Raw genomic sequence first — 21,928 nt, 5'->3', positions numbered from 1 at the left:
TGTCAATATTGGCCAGGGCATTAATGATAAAGCTGGCCTAGTATGTAACAGCTGTACAAAGCGTTCGATCCCCAGGCCAATGTCACACCATCCTTCAGGATACTGACATCTTTAACCTCTTGCTTCGGCAGTCTGAAGTACCTACTTGCCTAAAGCAGACTTCAATCATATCAGTTCCCAAGATGAAAATGTTAACTTGCCTCAATGACTATTGTCCAAGGGCAATTACAGTAACTGTGATGAAGAGCTTTGAGAGGCTCACTCGCTCACCTCACACTGAAGAGATTCTATGGACTCACTTTCAAGGATCCTACAACTCATGGTCTCAGTATTATTTATTATCATTATTAGCTTTTTTATTTGCAGTTTGTCTTTTTTTGCACATTGTCAGTTTTTGTGTGTGTAGCTTCTCATTGATTCCATTGTATTTCTATGTTCTACTGTGAATGCCTGCAAGAAAATGAATCTCGAGGTAGCACATGGTGACATTTCTGCACTTTGATAATAACTTCAGCTGAGCTGCATTTCAGGAACTCTCTTGTCCTCTGATATAGGAAGGATGTGAAGACACAGGAGAGTGTGCAAGAGAGGCTCAACAGGATGTTCCTAGGTTAGACAGTGTTAGCTCTCAGGAAAACTTTATTTGTCACATGTACATCAAATCAGAGAGTGAAATCTGTCCTTTGCATCAACGACCAACACGGCCCAAGTAATGCTTCCAGTCAATGTAGCGTGAACACAACTCACCATCTTCCGGTAAGATGGCAATGTGTTTGGTCACAGCAGTCCCTCTGGGTTCAACAAAAGGTGCAAATATTTGTCTTCAATGTTTTGTTGTGCAATCACAAGACCTTGCTGGACATTGGTAATATAAAATCCGCAAGTCAGGTTCACTGGTGAGACCAACGGTGGAAAAGCAGAGTGGCCTTTACTTATTGCAGGGATCAAACCTTCAGGCCTTCAGCCTGTTCCAGCCACCCAGGGAGGTGGCCTGCCTGTTACACACCATTACAGACTGTTACAGTCACCCAGGGAAGTGGTCTGCCTGTAACACACCATTACAGACTGTTACAGTCACCCAGGGAAGTGGTCTGCCTGTAACACACCATTACAGACTGTTACAGTCACCCAGGGAGGTGGTCTGCCTGTTACACAGCATTACAGACTGTTACAGTCACCCAGGGAAGTGGTCTGTCTGTTACACAGCATTACAGACTGTTATATTCACCCAAAGAGGTGGTGTGGGAGAGTTCAGAGGCACAGCAGGAGTGCTAGAATCTGTGCTGGGTTGGGCCTGGCTTGTTCCATCAGTGTCGCTCTCCGGTGTTCACCCCATGCAAGATAAGCTGGATTACCTGTGGCTGACCAAGAGTATGACAAGCTGATTCACCTTTATCTGCTGGTATGGAACTGCTGTGCTTGTTCTTGTAGAAACGAAGATTCAGGACATTCTAAGCACCATCGATCATCAGGGACGTGCAAATATTTTTAATGACTATATATGCTGTGTGTGACTGTATGAACGGCACCTTGCATGTTGGCCCCAGAGGAACACGGTTCTGTTTAGCTTTATACACATGTATGGTTGAATGACAACTGAATTTGAAAGCCACATGGTCATACAGAGGAAGTAAAGACAAGAGGCAGCAGGATTGAACTTCAAACACAGGTGTTTAAAGTGTTACACTAACTATCGTGCTACTGTACAGCCCCAATGGGCACCCAGACACTGACACATCAAAGGATAAAATGGATCAGCTGGACTGTTTCCCTCCTGACATCACAGCTCAGTATGACAAATGTCCTGCCCAAGACTACTAGAAATTTCAGAGAGTTTTGAATGTTGTCCAATCTATCACACAAACTGTGTGGTTCCCTCCACTCTCTGTTTATACTTCCCTCTGCCTCAGGAAAGCAGCCAACATAATCAAGGACACCTCCCACCCTGGCCTTTCCACCCCAAGTTTGGCCTTTCCCCCCACCCTGATCATTCCCCAAAGCAGCCAATGTAATCAAGGACCCCTCTCACCTCAGTCATTCCCCCCCCCACCCTGGTCATTCCACCTCCCACCCTGGTCTTTTCTCCACTCTGGCCTCCCCCCCTCCCACCCTGGTCATTTCCCCCACCCACCTGGCAGAAGATACCAGACCATGACAGTAGGAACCCACAAGGACAGTTTCTCGGCTATCGAATGGACCTCTCAAACACTGAAAGATAAACTCTTTAACCTGATCTTCCACTCTGTCTCGAGGTGCCCGTCGCCCACGATAATAATCTACCTTCAGGTCAATCCATCCTCAGGGACAGCCCGACACAGAACAGAGGGCCTGTACTGTTCTGTACATGTTCTTCGGCCCACAATGAAGTGCTCTCCTTTTAAGTATTCCAAGATCAATCTAATCTTTCCAACCCACATAGCCCTGCATTTTTCTATCAACTATCATCACATTTAACGGTAAAGCAGGCTCAAAGGACCAAATCACCTTCTCCTCTTACTGTGTAGTAATACATGACTGACAAATAGGACATATTTGCAATAGAATACATAAAGTACCAAAATTTTAATATTCAATCTATGATAAATGGTTTACCTTTCCTTTTTCTCAAAGGACATAAAACAGTGCTGTACAGTCCAGGCCCTTCAGCCCACAATGTTGTGCTGGCCTTTTAACCTACTCCAAGTTCAATCTAACCATTCCTTCCCACACAGCCCTCCATTTTCTATCACCATGAGCCTATCTAAGAGTCTCTTAAATGTTCCTTATGGTGCCTCTCCCACCACGCCTGGCAGCGCGTTTCACATATCCACCACTCTCGGCAGCGCGTTTCGCGTACCCACCACTCCCGGCAGCGCGTTTCACATATCCACCACTCCCGGCAGCGCGTTTCGCGTACCCACCACTCCCGGCAGCGCGTTTCACATATCCACCACTCCCGGCAGCGCGTTTCGCGTACCCACCACTCCCGGCAGCGCGTTTCACATATCCACCACTCCCGGCAGCGCGTTTCACGTACCCACCACTCCCGGCAGCGCGTTTCGCGTACCCACCACTCCCGGCAGCGCGTTTCGCGTACCCACCACTCCCGGCAGCGCGTTTCGCGTACCCACCATTCCCGGCAGCGCGTTTCACGTACCCACCACTCCTGTCAATGCGTTTCACGTACCCACCACTCCCGGCAGCGCGTTTCGCGTACCCACCACTCCCGGCAGCGCGTTTCGCGTACCCACCACTCCCCGCAATGCGTTTCACGTACCCACCACTCCCCGCAATGCGTTTCGCATACCCACCACTCCCGGCAATGCGTTTCACATACCCACCACTCCCGGCAATGCGTTTCGCATACCCACCACTCCTGGCAATGCGTTTCGCATACCCACCACTCCTGGCAATGCGTTTCACATACCCACCACTCCTGTCAATGCATTTCACGTACCCACCACTCCTGGCAATGCGTTTCACGTACCCACCAATACTGGCAATGCGTTTCACGTACCCACCACTCCTGGCAATGCGTTTCACATACCCACCACTCCTGTCAATGCGTTTCACGTACCCACCACTCCTGTCAATGCGTTTCGCGTACCCACCACTCCTGGCAATGCGTTTCACGTACCCACCACTCCTGGCAATGCGTTTCGCGTACCCACCACAACTGGCAATGCGTTTCGCATACCCACCACTCCTGTCAATGCGTTTCGCATACCCACCACTCCTGGCAATGCGTTTCGCATACCCACCACTCCTGGCAATGCGTTTCGCGTACCCACCACTCTTGGCAATGTGTTTCGCATACCCACCACTCCTGGCAATGTGTTTCACATACCCACCACTCCTGGCAATGCGTTTCACGTACCCACCACTCCTGTCAATGCGTTTCGCGTACCCACCACTCTTGGCAATGCGTTTCACATACCCACCACTCCTGGCAATGCTTTTCGTGTACCCACCACTCCTGGCAGCACTTTTCACGTACCCACCACTCTGTCAAAGTCACCTCTCATCGTCCTTCATTTCAAAGAGAAATGCCCGAGTTCACTCAACCCTTTCTCACAAGACCCGCTCTCTAATCCAGGCAGCATCAATTTACTTTGTACCACCTCAAAGTACATGTGCATGGGATCCTTGTACCATTCTCAGACATAAGCTTTTCACTGCATCTTGGTACACGTGACAAAAATAACCAACAATGCTGGTATGGGAAGCAAGTGATCGGGAAAACCTGCCAATGACACAGAGACAGCCCACGTCCGTGATCAGGGAGACCTACCTGTGTAAGTGCAAGCTGGATTTGCAGCTCTGCGATCCTGCGTCCCACGCAGCTCCTCACCCCATAACCGAATGGGATGGCTGCAAAGTTATCCACCCGGTCTGTGTTGGCCTTCCGCAGCCAACGGTGGGGCAGGAACTCTCCCGGACTCTTGAAAACCTCTCCATTGTGTGATGTGGAATAGTGGCAGAGAGCAAGCTGGGTCTGTGGGTGCACAGAGAGTGGGGGGGGGGGGGGGGATGAGATCAAGATTCAAGATTTAACTTTATCACAGGTACATCAGATATACACTGAAATGCATCATTTGCGTTAACACAACTGAAAGTGTGCTGTGGGCATCCTGCAAATGTTGCCAACATAGCATACCCACAATGCTCGGCAGAGCAATGCAGAACACAACAAGCATCTAGACAACAAAAAGAAAACAAGTCCCTTACCCCCCTCCCACCCCCACCCCATCCCTACACACAGAGAGTCCACAGACCCCAGGACAGGTCTCCAGATTCTCGCTGTCAGGCTTCAACTTCCTCAGTCCACGAATCATCTCAGACTCCTTTCTTATCACGCCCTTGTCAGATTCATTTTATTTATCACACGCACATTCAGTGATTCAGTCCTCTAACCAACACATCTAGGGATGCACTGCAAGTGTCACTACACATTTCGGCACCAACATAGCACGCCCAAATACTCGGTAGAGCAATATAGAAAGAGCAAACAACAGAAAAACACGTCCTGCTCCCCATTGCCACACCTCCCCTCCCCATCAGCAGAAGGAATAACTGGTTTTGTTTGGAAAAGTAAATGATCATCTCACTCCGCTTGGGATGAAATATCCTCCAACAACCATGTCCTCTTGGGTGATTCGACCATTTCCAGGAAGAACAGGAAACATCCTGTAGGGGAGATCAAGAAGGAATTCTGTGTTTGAGTCAATTGGGTTTACAATTTTAGATTCCAAGCTAGTCAAAGGTTGGCTTAAACTAGGGCCCCGTTGGGTGAGATATCTGTACGGCAACCAGATTCTAGGTAAATTGGTAAGTTGGTTTGCGATTGTTATATGTACCAACATAGTGTGAAAAGCTTCTGTTTTACATGCAGTTTATACAAATCATTCCATTACAACAGTGCATTTCAGGGCATTGGGAGAAACTATGCAATGAAGATCAGAAGACCACAAGTCATCGGAACAGAATTAGACCATTTGGCCCATTGACTCTTCTCCGCAATTCCATCTCAGCTGATTTATTATCCCTCTCAACCCTATTCTCCTGCCTTCTCCCTGTAACCTTTAACATACTGATTAATTAGGAACCTATCAACCAATGAAGGCTCATAGTTAAAGAGAAAGTGCGGATCAGACAGACGGTAAGGTGCAAGGCCATAACAAGGTACGTTGTGAGGTGAAGAATACATCTTATTGTACTAGAAATCATTTAATAGTCTTATAAGAGTACAGTACAAACTGTCCTTGAGCCTGGTGGTAGGAAATTAAAGGCTTTTATATCTCCTGCCTAATTGGAGGGAAAGAAGAGAGAATATCCAGGATGGATGGAGTCTTCAATTATGTTGGCTGCTTTCTGAGGCAGTAGGAAGTATAGACAGAGTCCATGGAGTGAAATTGCTTTCCATGACGTGCTGAGCTGTGTCCCTAACTCTCTAGCTTCTTACAGTTTCCAACAGAGCAGTTGCCAGACCAAACCATGATGCATTTGGATAGGATTGGTAAGGGTCAAAGGAGACATGACAAATTCTTTAGCCTCCTGAGGATATAAAAGCACTGGTAAACTTTCTTGGTCATGGTTAAACCCGGACAGGATATCGGTGATGTAAGCTCCTAGGACACAGCTCTGTAAAGAATTGCAGACACGGCTCCATGGAGAACCGTAGACATGGTTCCATAGAGAATCGTAGACATGGTTCCATAGAGAATCGTAGACATGGTTCCGTAGAAAATCGTAGAAATGGTTCCGTAGAGAATTGTAGACATGGTTCTGTAGAGAATTCCAGACACGACTCTGTAGAGAATCGTAGACACGGTTCCATCGAGAATTGTAGACATTGTTCCACAGAGAATTGTAGACACGGTTCCATCGAGAATTGTAGACACCGTACCATAGAGAATTGTAGACATTGTTCCACAGAGAATCGTAGACACGGTTCCATCGAGAATTGTAGACATTGTTCCACAGAGAATTGTAGACACGGTTCCATCGAGAATCGTAGACACCGTACCATAGAGAATTGTAGACATTGTTCCACAGAGAATCGTAGACACGGTTCCATCGAGAATTGTAGACACCGTACCATAGAGAATTGTAGACATTGTTCCACAGAGAATCGTAGACACGGTTCCATCGAGAATTGTAGACATTGTTCCACAGAGAATTGTAGACACGGTTCCATCGAGAATTGTAGACACCGTACCATAGAGAATTGTAGACATTGTTCCACAGAGAATCGTAGACACGGTTCTATCGAGAATTGTAGACACCGTACCATAGAGAATTGTAGACATTGTTCCACAGAGAATCGTAGACACGGTTCCATCGAGAATTGTAGACACCGTTCCATAGAGAATTGTAGACATTGTTCCACAGAGAATTGTAGACACGGTTCCATCGAGAATTGTAGACACCGTTCCATAGAGAATTGTAGACACCGTTCCATAGAGAATTGTAGACACCGTTCCATAGAGAATTGTAGACATTGTTCCACAGAGAATTGTAGACACGGTTCCATCGAGAATTGTAGACACCGTTCCATAGAGAATTGTAGACATTGTTCCACAGAGAATTGTAGACACGGTTCCATCGAGAATTGTAGACACCGTTCCATAGAGAATTGTAGACGCCGTTCCATCAAGAATTGTAGACACGGTTCCGTACAGATCGTAGACATGGTTCCACAGAGAATTGTACATGTGGTTCTGCAGGGAATTGTAGACATGGTTCCGTCGAGAATTGTAGACATTGTTCCATCAAGAACTGTAGACATTGTTCCACAGAGAATTGTAGACATGGTTCTGTCGAGAATTGTAGACAAGGTTCTGTTTAAGAATTGTAGACACCATTCCGTAGAGAATTGTAGACATTGTTCCACAGAGAATCGTAGACACGGTTCCGTAGAGAATCGTAGACAATGTTCCACAGAGAATTGTAGACACAGTTTCATAGAGGATAGTAGACACGGTTCCGTAGAGAATCATTGACAATGTTCCCCAGAGAATCGTAAACACGGTTCCATACAGAATCGTAAACACAGTTCCGTAGAGAATTGTAGACTCGGTTCCATCGAGAATTGTAGATGCCGTTCCATCAAGAATTGTACACACGGTTCCGTAGAGAATCATAGACATTGTTACAAGAGAATCGTAGACACAGTTCCGTAGAGATTGTAGACACGCTTCCATAGAGGATCGTAGACACGGTTCCGTCGAGAATTGTAGACATTGTTCCATCAAGAATTGTAGACACGGTTCCGTAGAGAATTGTAGACATTGTTCCACAGAGAATTGTAGACACGGTTCCATAGAGAATTGCAGCCATTGTTCCACAGAGAATTGTAGACACCGTTCCATAGAGGATCGTAAACACAGTTCTGTAGAGAATTGTAGACACAGTTCCGTCGAGAATTGTAGATGCTGTTCCATCAAGAACTGCACACATGGTTCCGTAGAGAATCATAGACATTGTTACACACAGAATCGTAGACACGGTTCCGTAGAGATCATAGACATGGTTCCACAGAGAATTGTACATGTGGTTCTGCAGGGAATTGTAGACATGGTTCCGTCAAGAATTGTAGACACCATTCCGTTGAGAAACGTAGACACAGTTCCGTAGAGATCGTAGACACGGTTCCATAGAGAATTGTACATGTGGTTCTGCAGGGAATTGTAGACACAGTTCCGCTGAGAACTGTAGACGTTGTTCCACAGAGAATTGTAGACACGGTTCTGTAGAGATCGTAGACATTGTTCCACAGAGAATTGTAGACACAGTTCCGTAGAGATCGTAGACACGGTTCCATAGAGAATTGTACATGTGGTTCTGCAGGGAATTGTAGACACAGTTCCGCTGAGAACTGTAGACATTGTTCCACAGAGAATTGTAGACACGGTTCTGTAGAGATCGTAGACATTGTTCCACAGAGAATCGTAGACACAGTTCCGCAGGGGATCGTAGACACAGTTCCATAGGAAATTGTAGACATGGTACTGTAGAGGATTTTACACATGGTTCTGCAGAGAACTGTAGACATGGATCTGTTGAGAATTGTAGACACGGTTCCGTAGAGAATTGTAGACATGGATCCGTAGAGAATTGTACATGTGGTTCTGCAGGGAATTGTAGACACCGTTCCGTCAAGAAACATAACAGCGTTCCGTTGATAACCGTAGACATTGTTCCTCAGAGAATTGTAGGCACGGTTCTGTAGAGATCGTAGACATTGTTCCACAGAGAATCATAGACACAGTTCCGTAGAGATTGTAGACACGGTTCCTTAGAGGATTGTAGACACGGTTCCGTAGAGAATTGTACATGTGGTTCTGCAGGGAATTGTAGACACCGTTCCGTCAAGAAACATAACAGCGTTCCGTTGAGAACCGTAGACATTGTTCCTCAGAGAATTGTAGGCACGGTTCCGTAGAGAATTGTAGACATTGTTCCACAGAGAATCGTAGACACAGTTCCGCAGGGGATCGTAGACACAGTTCCATAGGAAATTGTAGACATGGTACTGTAGAGGATTTTACACATGGTTCTGCAGAGAACTGTAGACATGGATCTGTTGAGAATTGTAGACACGGTTCCGTAGAGAATTGTAGACATGGATCCGTAGAGAATTGTACATGTGGTTCTGCAGGGAATTGTAGACACCGTTCCGTCAAGAAACATAACAGCGTTCCGTTGAGAACCGTAGACATTGTTCCTCAGAGAATTGTAGGCACGGTTCCGTAGAGAATTGTAGACATTGTTCCACAGAGAATCGTAAACACAGTTCCGCAGGGGATCGTAGACACAGTTCCATAGGAAATTGTAGACATGGTACTGTAGAGGATTTTACACATGGTTCTGCAGAGAACTGTAGACATGGATCTGTTGAGAATTGTAGACACGGTTCCGTAGAGAATTATAGACATGGATCTGTTGAGAATTGGAGACATGGATCTGTAGTGAATTGTAGACATGGTTCTGTAGTGAATTGTAGACACGGTTCTGTAGTGAATTGTAGACACGGTTCTGTAGTGAATTGTAGACACGGTTCCGTAGAGAATTGTAGACACGGTTCCGTAGAGAATTGTAGACATGGATCTGTAGTGAGTTGTAGACATGGATCTGTAGTGAATTGTAGACATGGTTCTGTAGAGAATTGTAGACATGGATCTGTAGTGAATTGTAGACACGGTTCCGTAGAGAATTGTATACATGGTTCTGTAGTGAATTGTATACACGGTTCTGTTTGAGACCACACAAAACCGTAGAGAACTGTAGAAACAGTTCAGCATATCATGGAAAGTTCCAATTGAAGACGGCACTGGTAAAGATCAGCGACTATTTTTCACTGGTAAACAAGGGAAACAATTAAATAATTTCTGAACAACACATTTTCCTGGTTAACAATCACTGCAGACAATAGCCTGTAAAATCTCTTTGGACTTGGATGTGGCAGATCTGAGGTGAGGCAGTGGGCCTGTCACCAAGAGGGAGGGAGGGTCGGCGTTTCAATCTGTCTAAGCACCAGGCTGAAATGGAAAGTTCAGTTACAAGCTGAATTGGTGCAGCAGGGTCCGGGTCCCAGAGCATATCGATGTGACAGAACCCAGTGTTTGGTCAGCGATTTAACCACCCCAGCAGATGGAATGGTCAGGGTGTCAAGGTGGAGATGAGGGATGTCTGGTTCAGTTCGCTGCTCTGCAATGTTTTCTTGGCTCTGCCTGAATTGAGGCTACAGCTCTGTGTCTGTGCACGTCAGTTCTGAACGGTACCTGCTCGCTTTTATTGTTTCCACAATTTGTTTTTTTCTCTCTCCGCACATTGGGTGTTTGACGGTTTTGTTTAATGGATTATTTTGGGTTTCTTTTTGTGGCTGCCTGTAAGGAGATGAATCTCAAGGCTGTATAATGTATACATACTTTGATTATAAATGTACTTTGAAACCAGCCTCCACTCCATGGACTCTGTCTACACTGCTTTGGGGAAGCAGCTAGCAAAATCAGATACCACCCACCAAAGACGTTCTGTCTTCTCCCCCCACCCATCTGCTGAAAGATATAAAAGCCTGAAAGCGTGAACCCCCAGGCCCAAGGACAGAATCTGCCTCACTAAACTTCCCCTAGCACAGGGAGGTAGAATCTTGATCTTGTCTACCTGTACAGCCATTTGTCTATGACTGTTCCACTCTGCTGCAGCCTGTTACTGTTTCACCTTGTCTTTCCTTAGTGCACCGTGTAATGATTTGATTTGTATTAACCGCATACAAAGCAAGCTTTTCACTGTATCTCAGTAATATTCCAGTTTGGTATTGGTTTGTTATTGTCACATGTACCAAGACTGAGTGTAAAACATTGTCTTGCCGATTTACTTTGTGTGAAGTGTGGGGTGAGTTTGTATCATGGTGAGAAAGAGAGGGAAGGGGCTTGCATTAGAATGGGAGAAGAACAGCTAATGCACGTCGGAGAAGTGAAATCACGGTGCCAGTGACTGGGGTTTGATTCCTACCGCTGTCTGTATGGGGTTTGCACGCTCTCCCCGTAACCTCTGGGTGCTCTGGTTTCCTCCCACATTCCTCAGACGTATAGGTTAGTAAGTTGTGGCCATGCTAGGTTGGTACCAGAGGCAGGGGCGGGCTGTTCCCAGCACGATCCTTGGACTGTGTTGGTCGACACAAACGATGCATTTCACTGAGGGTTTTGATGAACATGAAGGTCATGGGAGGATCTGAAAAGGGTGGTTAAGAATTTTACCACTGCGTATGTCTGCAAAGTACACTGAGGCACAGGTGGCTGCAGCTCCCAAACGTATCGTCTGGTTGAAACTCTTGAGTAAACTTCCTGGGCTTCCCTCTACATAAGAAACCGTATGTTTTCTTCAAGTGATCGTTTTGAAGCCAACATTTTTCCCCGTTCATTCTAATGGAAATATACAAGAATATATTTTCTAACTCTACTCTCCTTGTTTCACACACCAAAGTACGATATGAATACTACTTAAGCCCAGAGGAAACCCATTTCCACCCTGGGGGAAGACAAGATACTGTCTGTCTACTCTATCTATTCCTTTAATGATCTCATAAACCTCTGTCAGCCTCTACCACTCCAGAGAAGACAGCCAAGCATGTACAATCATTCCTTCCAGCACACAGCACCCTCTTCTGCACGCTCTCCAAAGCCTCGATGTCTTTCCTATAACGGGCAACCAGACTCAATGTGATATTTCAGGCACAGCTTAGAATTCTACAAAGCTACAACACAAATTCCTGATTCTTGAACTCTATATGCTGCCTAGGAGGTGGTGGAATTATGTACAATTACTATGTCTAAGAGGCATTCAGACAGGAACTTAAATAGGCAAGGCAAAGAAGGATACGGGTCCTAATGTGAGCAAATGGGATTAGTGTAGATGGGTAAACTTATCAGCTTGGTCATAGGTCCCATTTTCTAAGCTGTAAAACTCTATTGTGCTATTGGCTGCAGAGAGCTTTGGGATGTCCTAACTATGTGAATGGGGATATAAAAATGAAACTTTATTTTCCTTACAGAAAACCAGATTTTTTAGAACAGCCACCCAATGAGACAGATGGTGTCTCATTTCACTGCCTTTTCCAAAAAGTGGTTTCCCTTTCAATGCAGTGTTCTCTCTGGCACTACTGAAGCACTCAGCGCCTTCCAGTCAGGATATTAGAAGGCACTGCCACAGTGTCTGGAGAAAGTAGGTCTCAAATTCAACGCTCTATCCGCTAGAAAAAGTGGGATCTCTCAGTGGCCACCCATTTTAATTCCACTTCCCATTATGCCAAAGCAAATGTTTCTTTGGGCAAAAGTAATGATTCTCCCAGTCCCTGCTGAAATAGCTTAATCCCTGCAGCCCCTCCACCACCAATGACAGGAATAAACCACAAGAAAGGGAGGCTTGAGAGATTGTCACATGTACATAGAAACATCAAAACATACAGCAAACTGCATCATAGTCATCAATGACCAACACAGTGGGAGGATTACTTTGAGGGCCAGCATAGCAGGCCCACATCTAACCCTAATCCCAACCCATGTTTTTTTTTAGGTGTGGGAGAAAGCCAGAGCACCCTGAGGGAACCCACTCGGTCATGGGGAGAACATTAAAGTCCTTACAGGCAGCAGCTGGAATTGAACACCAATTTGTGATTGCAGGCTGTAAAGAGATAGGTTGACTGCTATGCTGCCACGAAGTGAAGATTTTACCTCAGTGTTTCCTTAAGGACACAGCGGACCAGAGGCAACTTGGACAGGTCCTGAGCCATTGGAGTCTTATCCTGTCCCAGGTTCCGGAGGATTTCTTCATACACCGATCTCTGGATGGCCGGATACCTGGCCAGTAAATACGTGCACCATGACAAAGTAAAGGATGTCTGCGGGGAACAAGCACACATCAACGAGACACAAGACAGGCCAGTAGTGTTTCTCTCCTTTCTACCTCGATCGGTACGGGAGATAAAGGCCCTTCTGCCCTGCCACCCAATTAGCCGACCAACTCACAGGTCTTTGGGTTGTGGGAGGAGACTAGAGCACCTGGAGGAAACCTACGTGGTCACAAACTCCTTATAAACAGTGGCAGGAATTGAACCCGGGTCAGTGGTGTTGTAAGCCATTAAGCTAACGGCTACACTGTTCGTGTGACAATATATACCGGGCTCAATGACAAATGTTACCAGACTCTTGTATGATAAGCTGGATTCTTGGCCTCACAATCTACCATATTATGATCTTGCACTTTATCGTTTACCTGCAGTGCAATTTTTTGATATCTTTTACACTTCATTCTGCAATGTTTTTATTTCACCTTGTTCTAGCTCAATGCACAGGATTTGATCTGTATAGACAGTACGCAAGACCATCTTTGCACCATACCTTGGCACGTGTGACAATAATAAACCAATTTACCAAGCTGGTTTCCTCCAGTGCTTTAAGGATTAGATTATTTGTCACACGTATATCGAACCAGCAAAATGTGAAATGCCTCGTTTGTGTCAACACCCAGCACAGTCCAGATCTGTATCGCCATGCTTCTGGTGCCAACACAGCATGCCCACAGCTTACGAACCATACACCTTTGGAAGATGGGCAGAAACTGGAGCAGCTACAGAAATGCCAAGTGGTCACTGAGAGAACACTGTCCTGACAGACAGCGGAGGAAACTGAACCCCGATCGTACAGCGATATGCTAACCGCTATGCCAACTGCACCGGCTTTGTGTGGGTTGCTACTGTGTTACTCTACATCATCACAGTAAGATTTCCTCCTTCGTGTCATGATAATAAGGTGGAATTCACTGATGGTAGAAGTAGTTTAGCATTCACTGTATATATTTACCAGAGACCCAGCAGGGAAGAGGCCTTCCTGACCCAATGATCCAAACTGATTTAACCCTGGCCTAATCACAGAACAATTTATAATGACCAATTGGCCTACTAACTGGTTTGTCTTTGGACCGTGGGAGGAAACCCTTGTGGTCACATGTGAAGACCCTACAAGCTGCTCACAGACGGCACTGGAAACGAACACCTCCAACTGCACTAGCATCACGCTAACCATGGCGCCGTGGGTGTAACAGGTGCCACACGAAGCAAGGCCTGCTCAGATTTACCGTATCTACGCCCGCCAGCAGCAGCTCTGTCATGTTGGCGTAGACCTCCTCCAGCGTCATCTCCTGACCGACCAGCAGCTGGGTCAGCAGTCCACCCTGCACCTCCTCTCCCCGTTCCAGCTGTCGTGCTATCTGCGCCAGCTTTCTGTTAACGTGGATCTCACCTGGTTAGATGTTACGGGGAGGTTGGAAAAGAGGCAGTCAACATAAAACCATAAGGCATAGGAGCAGAATTAGGCCGCTCGGCCCATCGAATCTGCTCATCATTCCATCATGTTTGCCCTCTCAACTCCAAACTCCTGCCTTCACACTGTAACCTTTGAAACCCTTACTAATAAATTACATATCAATCTCCACTTTAAATATACCCTGTAACTTGGCGTTCACTGCTCATTGTGGCAATGAATTCCACAGATTCACCATCCTCTGGCTAAAGTAATTCCTCCTCAACTCTGTCTAAAGGGTCATCCTTGTACTCTGAGGCTGTGCCCTCTGGTCCTGGACTTCCCCACTATAGGAAACATCCTCTGCATGTCTACTCTATCTAGGCCTTGCAATATGTAGTAAGTTTCAATGAGATCCCCCCCCCCCTCATTTTTCTAAACTCCAGCGAGTACAGGCCCAGAGCCAGCTAATCCTCACCATGTCTTCACCATTCCCTCTGACCTACCCCTCTCTGAAGCTCAGCAAGCGCTTTACCTTTGTCCCCTTTGGCCCTACCTCCGTGAGTTCTGGGCCTGTCACAATGCTGAGGTCGTCTTCTGCCAGTCTCCGAGCCCACTTCTCTAGCAAGAATTCCACACACCACGCTGATGACCCCTTCTCTCGTTCGGAATCATCCTCCTCGCCTGGAACACTCCGCTCTGGATCTTTCACCTCAAATTGCTGACAAGACATCAACCGACCTCAGCACTCCTCTCTCCTCCCCCTGAACACACTGGCCTCCACTCTCTCCGCACCAATCCCAAACTCACGGACAAAGAGGGTGCTGGAGTAAAGAATGGACATTTCAGGCCAAGACCCTTCTTCAGGACTGGAAAGGAAGCGGGAAGATGCCAGAATGAATAGGTGGGGGGAGGGGAAGGTGGGAAAGGTCACAGGCTGGAGAGGAAGGAATCTGGTAGGAGAGGAGAGCGGACAACAGCAGAAAGGGAAGGAGGAGGGGATCCGGGGGGAAGTAATACGCAGGTGAGAAGATAGGCAGCTGGGCCGGTACGGGAGCATAGTGGTTAGCACAGCGCTTTACAGTAGCAGAGACCTGTGGTCAATTCCTGCCACTGTCTGTCAGGAGTTTGCACGTTCTCCCATGACTGTGTGGGTTTCCTCCGGGTGCTCCGGTTTCCTCCCACAGTCCAAAGATGTACCGGTTGGTAGGTAAATTGGTCATTGTAAATTGTCCTGTGAATAGGTTAGGATTAAGTTGGGGGAGAGCTGGGTGGCTCGGCTCGAAGGGCCTAGTCTGCTGTACCACGATTAAAAGAGGTAATAGGTGAGCGTGGGGATTGGAGGAGACAAACAGAATGTAAGGTGTTGTTCCTGCACCCTGGACCAGCATGTCAGAACAGGAATGGGAATTGGAATGGAAGTGTTTGGCCCGAGGGAAGTTCCGCTTGTGACAGGTGGACCAGAGCTGCCTGATTAAACTGGACCCTGATCCACGACGGGTCTCACTAATGTAGATGAAGACACATCAGGGGGCAACACTTCACCTGTGAATCTGCCGGGGTCGTCTATTGTGTCTGGTGCTCCCGATGCAGCCCCCTCTACATTGGTGAGGCCTGTTGTAAATTTCATCGAACACCTCCGCTCTACCCACCAAAATCAGAACTTCCCAGTGGCAAATCATTTTAATTCCTATTCCCATTCCAACATATCAGTCCATGGCCTCCTCTTGTGCCAAGATGAAGCCACCCTCAAGGTGGAGGAGCAACACCTCATATTCCATCTGGGTAGCCTCCAACCTGATGGCATGAATATCAATTTCTTCCAGTAGAAAAAATCCCAACCCTCCTCTTTTATTCCCTACTCTGGTCTTTAACCTCTTCTCACTTGCCTATCACATCCACGTGGGTCCCCTCCTATTTCCCTTTCTCCTATCATCCACTCTCCTCTCCTAATAGATTCCTTCCTCTCCAGCCCTTTACCTTTCCCACCCACCTGATTGCAGCTATCACCTCCAAGCTAGCCTCCTTCCCATCCCCCCATTTCTTTATTCTAGCATCTTCCCCCTTCTTTCTTATCCTGAAGAAGGGTCTTGGCCCAAAACATCGACTGTTTATTCATGTCCATAGATGCTACCTGACCTGCTGAGTTCCTCCAGCATTTTGAGTGAAATATGCAAGACAAGCTTTTCACTGTATCGCAGAATGCAGGAATCATAAACCATTTCCAATTCCAATTCAGACTCAATAGGAAAGGAGGACTGCTGAGGTTATTTCCAACCCATGAAGGCATGGGACTTGGAGTGAAATCTTCAGGCAGTTGTGTTCCCATGAATCTATAAACCTCTAGAACATTAAAGAGCCTCATGTTCAGGAGATTAGGGCAAATAGTCCAAAAGTTTGCACCTTCTTGTTAGAACAATTCCCCAACTTTGGAATTGGAATCAAGTTTATTATCACTGACATATATTGTGTAATTGGTTGCTTTGCAGTAGCAGTACAGTGCAAGACATAAAAATTACCATAAGCCACAAAAATAAACAAACAAACAAGCAAATAAATAGTGTAAAAGACGAACAGTGAGGTAGTGTTCATGGACCGTGATGAAATCTGATGGTGAAGGAGAAGAGCTGCTCTTAACACTGAGTGTGCATCCTCAGGCTCCCGTACCTCCTTCCTGATGGCAGTGATGAGAAGGGAGCATGTCCTGGATGGCGAGGGTCCTTCATAATGAATGCCACCTTCTTGAGGCACTGCCTGTGTATTCAAACTCATGTTAACCACATGAGAGGGCATGGTTTAAGGTGCTGGGGAGTAGATACAGAGGAGATGTCAGGGGTAAATTGTTTTATGCAGAGTGGTAAGTGCGTGGAATGGGCTGCCGGCAACGGTGGTGTAGAGAACCTTGAATAGGTATGTGGAGCTCAGAAAAATAGAGGGCTATGGGTAACCCGAGGTAATTTCTAAAGTAAGTACATGTTCAAGACAGCACGGTGGGCCGAAAGACCTGTATTGTGCTGTAGGTTTTCTATGTTCTCTCTATGTTCGGTAAGTTATGTATCATTTATGGTCATATATGTTTATGCAATTCATGTAGTCCTGTTTGTAAGGTAGCTGCAGAAAACTTTTTTCCTCGGCATTTATACCCTGGACGATGGGAACATACTGACAACGGATGCTGAGGGAGGAAAACAAGACGCACGTTCACAAGGAAACAATGCTTACTGAATCGGGAAACATGACACGTCCACAAGGACACAATGCTTACAGACACAGGAAACAAGATGCACGTTCACAAGGACACAATGCTTACAGACACAGGAAACAAGATGCACGTTCACAAGGAAACAATGCTTACTGAATCGGGAAACATGACACGTTCACAAGGACACATTTACTGAATCGGGAAACAACCGCACGTTCACAAGGAAACGATGCTTACTGAATCGGAAAAGTCCATCCCAGGACCGACAGAACTCATTCCAAGGCTTTGGGAAGAGAGGGCGGAGCCACTTGGGAATGGCTCCTGCATACATGGTGGTCTTAAACATGCTGAACATGAGCTCTAGAGCTTCCATGTACTGCTTGGTCTCCTGGCAGATCTCGTTCTCTAGACAGCCGAGGCGAGCTTCAAAAAGGATGGTGGCAACACCTGGAGGCGGAGAGGACAATACGGTTGTCAGCACAACGAGACCCATCATCACAGCCAGCCAAGTGATGTAAAGCCAGCAGGTGAGTCACTCACTATGGAATACACTGGCATTCTCTCAGAGTCACAGAGCACCACAGCATAGAAACAGGCTCTGTCTCCTATCTAGTCGGTTTCCTGCCTAGTCCCATCCATCTGCAGATAGCCCAGACCATAGCTCTCCCACCCATGTACATACCCAAACTTCTCTTCAACTTTGCAACTGGGCCCACATCCCATTCCTAGCAGGAAGCTTTGTTAATGCTGCACGGGGGTGGGGGTGGAGGGGGGTGCTTTTAAACTAGAGCTTCAGGGAGGTGGGAACCAAAGTGCCAGAACAGATAGTGGAGAAAAATGTTGGTAAGTCCGTAGAGAAAGGTAGGAATCAAAAGGTTGAGCATGGCGCAACTAGTGTCCAGAGCTGCCTGTGTTCCAATGCAAGTAGTATCGTAGGAAAGGCAGATGAGCTCAGAGCACGTATCAACACCCGGAATTGTGATATTGTGGCCATTACTGAGACTCGGTTGCAGGAGGGTCAGGACTGGCAGCTCAATATACCGGGGTTTCCAATGTTTTAGATGTGACAGAGCGGGAGAGATTAATAATAATAATTTAATAATATAAGTATTTTATTGATCCCAAGTGTGAAATCCTTTTGTTCCAGCAGTAACATTTAAAAACACTTAGCACTGTGTAGACTTAACTAATAAAGTATAGAATAATAAAATACACAATATTTTACCAATGTGCAATAATAATATATGAAATAATAAAACAGAATATTGTACTATGATGTGTGTTCTCCTGTTGCACAGAAAAGAACTGTTGTATATGCTCATTGCATTTGGTGGGGAAGATTTTCTGTAACGATCCCTGTGACAGATCTGGTCTGTGAGTTGAGATTCTAAACTGGAGAAAGGACAATTTTAATGGTATCAGAAATGATCTGGCAAGAGTGGATTGGGACAAATTGTTTCCTGGCAAAGGTGTACTTGATAAGTGGGAGGCCTTCAAAAGTGAAAATTTGAAAGTACAAAGCTTGTATGTGCCTGTCAGAATAAAAGGCTTAGGGAACCTTAGGCTACATCCACACTAGACCGGATAGTTTTGAAAACGCCAGTTTCGTGTAAAAACGAAAGGCGTCCACACTATGTGTTTTTGAAAATATCTCTATCCACACTGAAACGGAGATTTCGGTGAATCTTTTCCTCCTGTGCATGCGCAGGACCATCTACTAATCTCGGCAGACTAGAAAAACTTAAAACTTCTAGTTACAGACTAGAAAAACTTAAAATGACAGACAACTGTTGGCTCTCGCGCAGGAGAACTTAAAACTAAAAAAAACAAATACTGGAGTGTACAGCAGCAACTGACAGGGAGGTCACAGACAGATTGACCCGGCTGACAACGAACATTGAAAAACTGACTGACTCTGTTGCATTAATAAAGCTCCTTGTTAAATGTGTAAAACATGTCTGCATCAGTGTTATCTTGTATTTCCATACAATGTTACATTAAGCTGTTACACATCTATTGTCAGAGAAGTACTTGCATAAATAGGTAAACCACCTTCATACGAACAAGGGCAGAAAACAGGGCAAAGTGAGTACAGTATACTTATTTATTCAGTAAGTTATGGGTCAAAGTATTTGGTGAGTACATTTCTAACTCTTCTGGCTTCAGTCTCATTGCCGTCTGTTCTGAAATTGTTAGGTTGCGTTCAAGAAAACAATGAAATAGCGCGCTGCCGTCTGAGTGTTTTCAAAAGTCTCCAGTTATCCCGTCCACACTGATCTGCCCGAACAGCGTTTTCAAAAATATCCAGCCTGGAAAGCGTTTCTGAAAAGCTCCGGTCTCGGGGGACAAAAATGCCATTTTAGTGTGGACGGAGGGTAAAAACAGAGAAAAAGCTTCGCTTACGGATTTATCCGGCGTAGTGTGGATGTAGCCTTAGTTTTCAAGAGCTATTGAGGCCTGGTTAAGAAGAAAAGGAGGTGGTAGGTAGGAACAAATGAGGTACTTATGGAGTATAAGAAATGCAAGAGAACACTTAAGAAAGAAATCAGGAGGGGCTAAAAGAAAACACGAGGTTGCTCTATCAGACAAGGTGAAGGAGAATCTTTAGGGATTCTACAGATATGTTATGAGCAGAAGGATTGCAAGGGACAAAGTTGATCCTTCGGAAGATGAGAATGGTCATCCATGTGTGGAGCCAAACTGATGGGGGAGATCTTAAATGAATCTTCTCCATCTGTATTTACAGAGGAAATGGATACAGTGTCTATAGAAATGAAGCAAAGTGACATCAACTCCATGGACCCGACATAAAATAGTTAATATACATAGATTGATTGTCCACAAAGTGACACCAGGTACAGGAGAGTCTGTACATAAAGTGACTGACAGGATATGATAAAGTGGTGGTTGAGGGAGTGGACGGGTAGGTTAGCGGGTGGAGGTGTTGATCAGCCTCACTGCTTGGGGAAAGCAGTCAGATGCGTGGCAGCATAGTGGCTAGAGTTACGCTATTACGCTAAAGGAATCGTAGTTTGGAGTTCAATCCTGGCGTCCCCTGTAAGGAGTTTGCATGTGCTCCATGTGGAATGTGTCGGTTTCCTCCCAAAGCAAAGAAATACAGGCCAACAGATCATCGTAACAAAGCTAGGGTTAAACTGGGGGTTCCTGGGTGGTGTAGCTCGAGGACCTGTTCCATGCTCTATCTCTAAATAAATAAAGTGGCTGTTTTTGAGGAAAAAAAGCCTGCTTGAATTTACCCCATCTATACCCATCATAATTTTGAATACCTCTATCAAATCTCCCCTATTCTAGGGAAGAACCTTTTCCCCTAACTCAATTCCCGGCAACATACTTGTAAATTTTCTCTGAATTCTTTTCGATCTTATTGATCTCTGTCATGTAGGTAGGTGACTGGAACTGCTGAATTAACAGGTTTGTATGGCCCCATGACTGCAGGGGTTTTCTCCAGCTGGTCCGGTTTCCTCACACATTCCAAAGACACACCGGCTAATACATTGTGGCATGCTACATTGGTACCAAAAGCCTGCAGCCATTTACGGACTGCCCCACCACATCCTTGGACTGTACTGGTCATTGGCACAAATGATACATTTCACTGTGACAAATATAACTCAACTGTTTTATGTTTTCAGTGTTCTAAACCTGGCCTCACCAACTTCAACATAACATCTCAACTCCTGTAACAATACTCACAATACACACACAATTATGTATTACAAACACTTATGAAGGCCAACATGCCAAAAGCTCCATTTATAAACCTCGTACCCTGTCAACTCTCTACAACAGTTTTAGTACGACCTTCCTGCCTTCGTATTACAGTACCCCTCATAAATTCATCAAGGCTCTTGTTACTTATCCATATCAGGCCAGGGCAGCGCCCAAGTCCCAGAACAATGGGCGGGGAACAGAAATCCAAGCTCAATAAAGCTCTGAAATAAAAACTGAGATGCTGAACTCTGAAAGGATGCACCAACAGGCTCAAGGACAGCTTCTACCCCACTGTTGGATGGAGATCTTTATAAGAGGAATCTGCATCTCACAATCTGATCTTACACTTTCTGCACTGCACTTTCTCTGTAGCTGTTACTCTGTTATTGCGTTCCCTTGTTCTACCTCAAAACACTGTGTAATGATCAGGATGCAGGACAAGTTTTTCACTCTATCTTGGTATACACAGCAATAATAAACCAATAAATAGTAAGGACTCTCCCCTCACCAGCCATCGGTCAAACAACATCTCGGGGGATGAGGGTGGAGACAGTGGAGCTGCTGTTTCCCAGCCCCAGTGACCTGGGTTCAGCCCTGGCCTCTGGTAATGCTGCTGTAGGTGTGTACAGGCTTTCTCTGGATCACTTGGCTTCCTCCACATCCCAAAGCCATGCGGGCCGGGTCAGATTCAGATTCATTTGCCACAGGCACATTA

General features: G+C 45.9%; 2 protein-coding genes across 2 annotated transcripts in view; one reads left to right on the top strand and one right to left on the bottom strand.

Annotated features, from left to right (window-relative positions):
* The window catches only part of cyp27c1 (cytochrome P450, family 27, subfamily C, polypeptide 1), a 64,766-nt gene that overhangs the window by 5,047 nt on the left and 37,791 nt on the right, over nt 1–21,928 (bottom strand). Inside the window, exons 4-8 of the mRNA XM_073046103.1 lie at nt 17,719–17,928; nt 14,116–14,279; nt 12,714–12,880; nt 5,088–5,166; nt 4,271–4,474 (exon numbers count right to left, since the gene is read on the bottom strand). Coding sequence (XP_072902204.1) covers nt 4,271–4,474; nt 5,088–5,166; nt 12,714–12,880; nt 14,116–14,279; nt 17,719–17,928 — 824 coding nt within the window. The remainder of the gene's footprint in view (nt 1–4,270; nt 4,475–5,087; nt 5,167–12,713; nt 12,881–14,115; nt 14,280–17,718; nt 17,929–21,928) is intronic.
* Nucleotides 1–21,928, top strand: part of cyp27a3 (cytochrome P450 family 27 subfamily A member 3) — a 416,483-nt gene that overhangs the window by 380,538 nt on the left and 14,017 nt on the right. The gene's annotated exons all lie outside the window — the stretch shown is intronic.

Source organism: Hemitrygon akajei, chromosome 5 (genome assembly GCF_048418815.1).
Source record: "Hemitrygon akajei chromosome 5, sHemAka1.3, whole genome shotgun sequence".
NCBI lineage: Eukaryota > Metazoa > Chordata > Chondrichthyes > Myliobatiformes > Dasyatidae > Hemitrygon > Hemitrygon akajei.
Note: the sequence above shows the minus strand (reverse complement) of the source record. Positions and strands in the feature narration are given on the sequence as shown.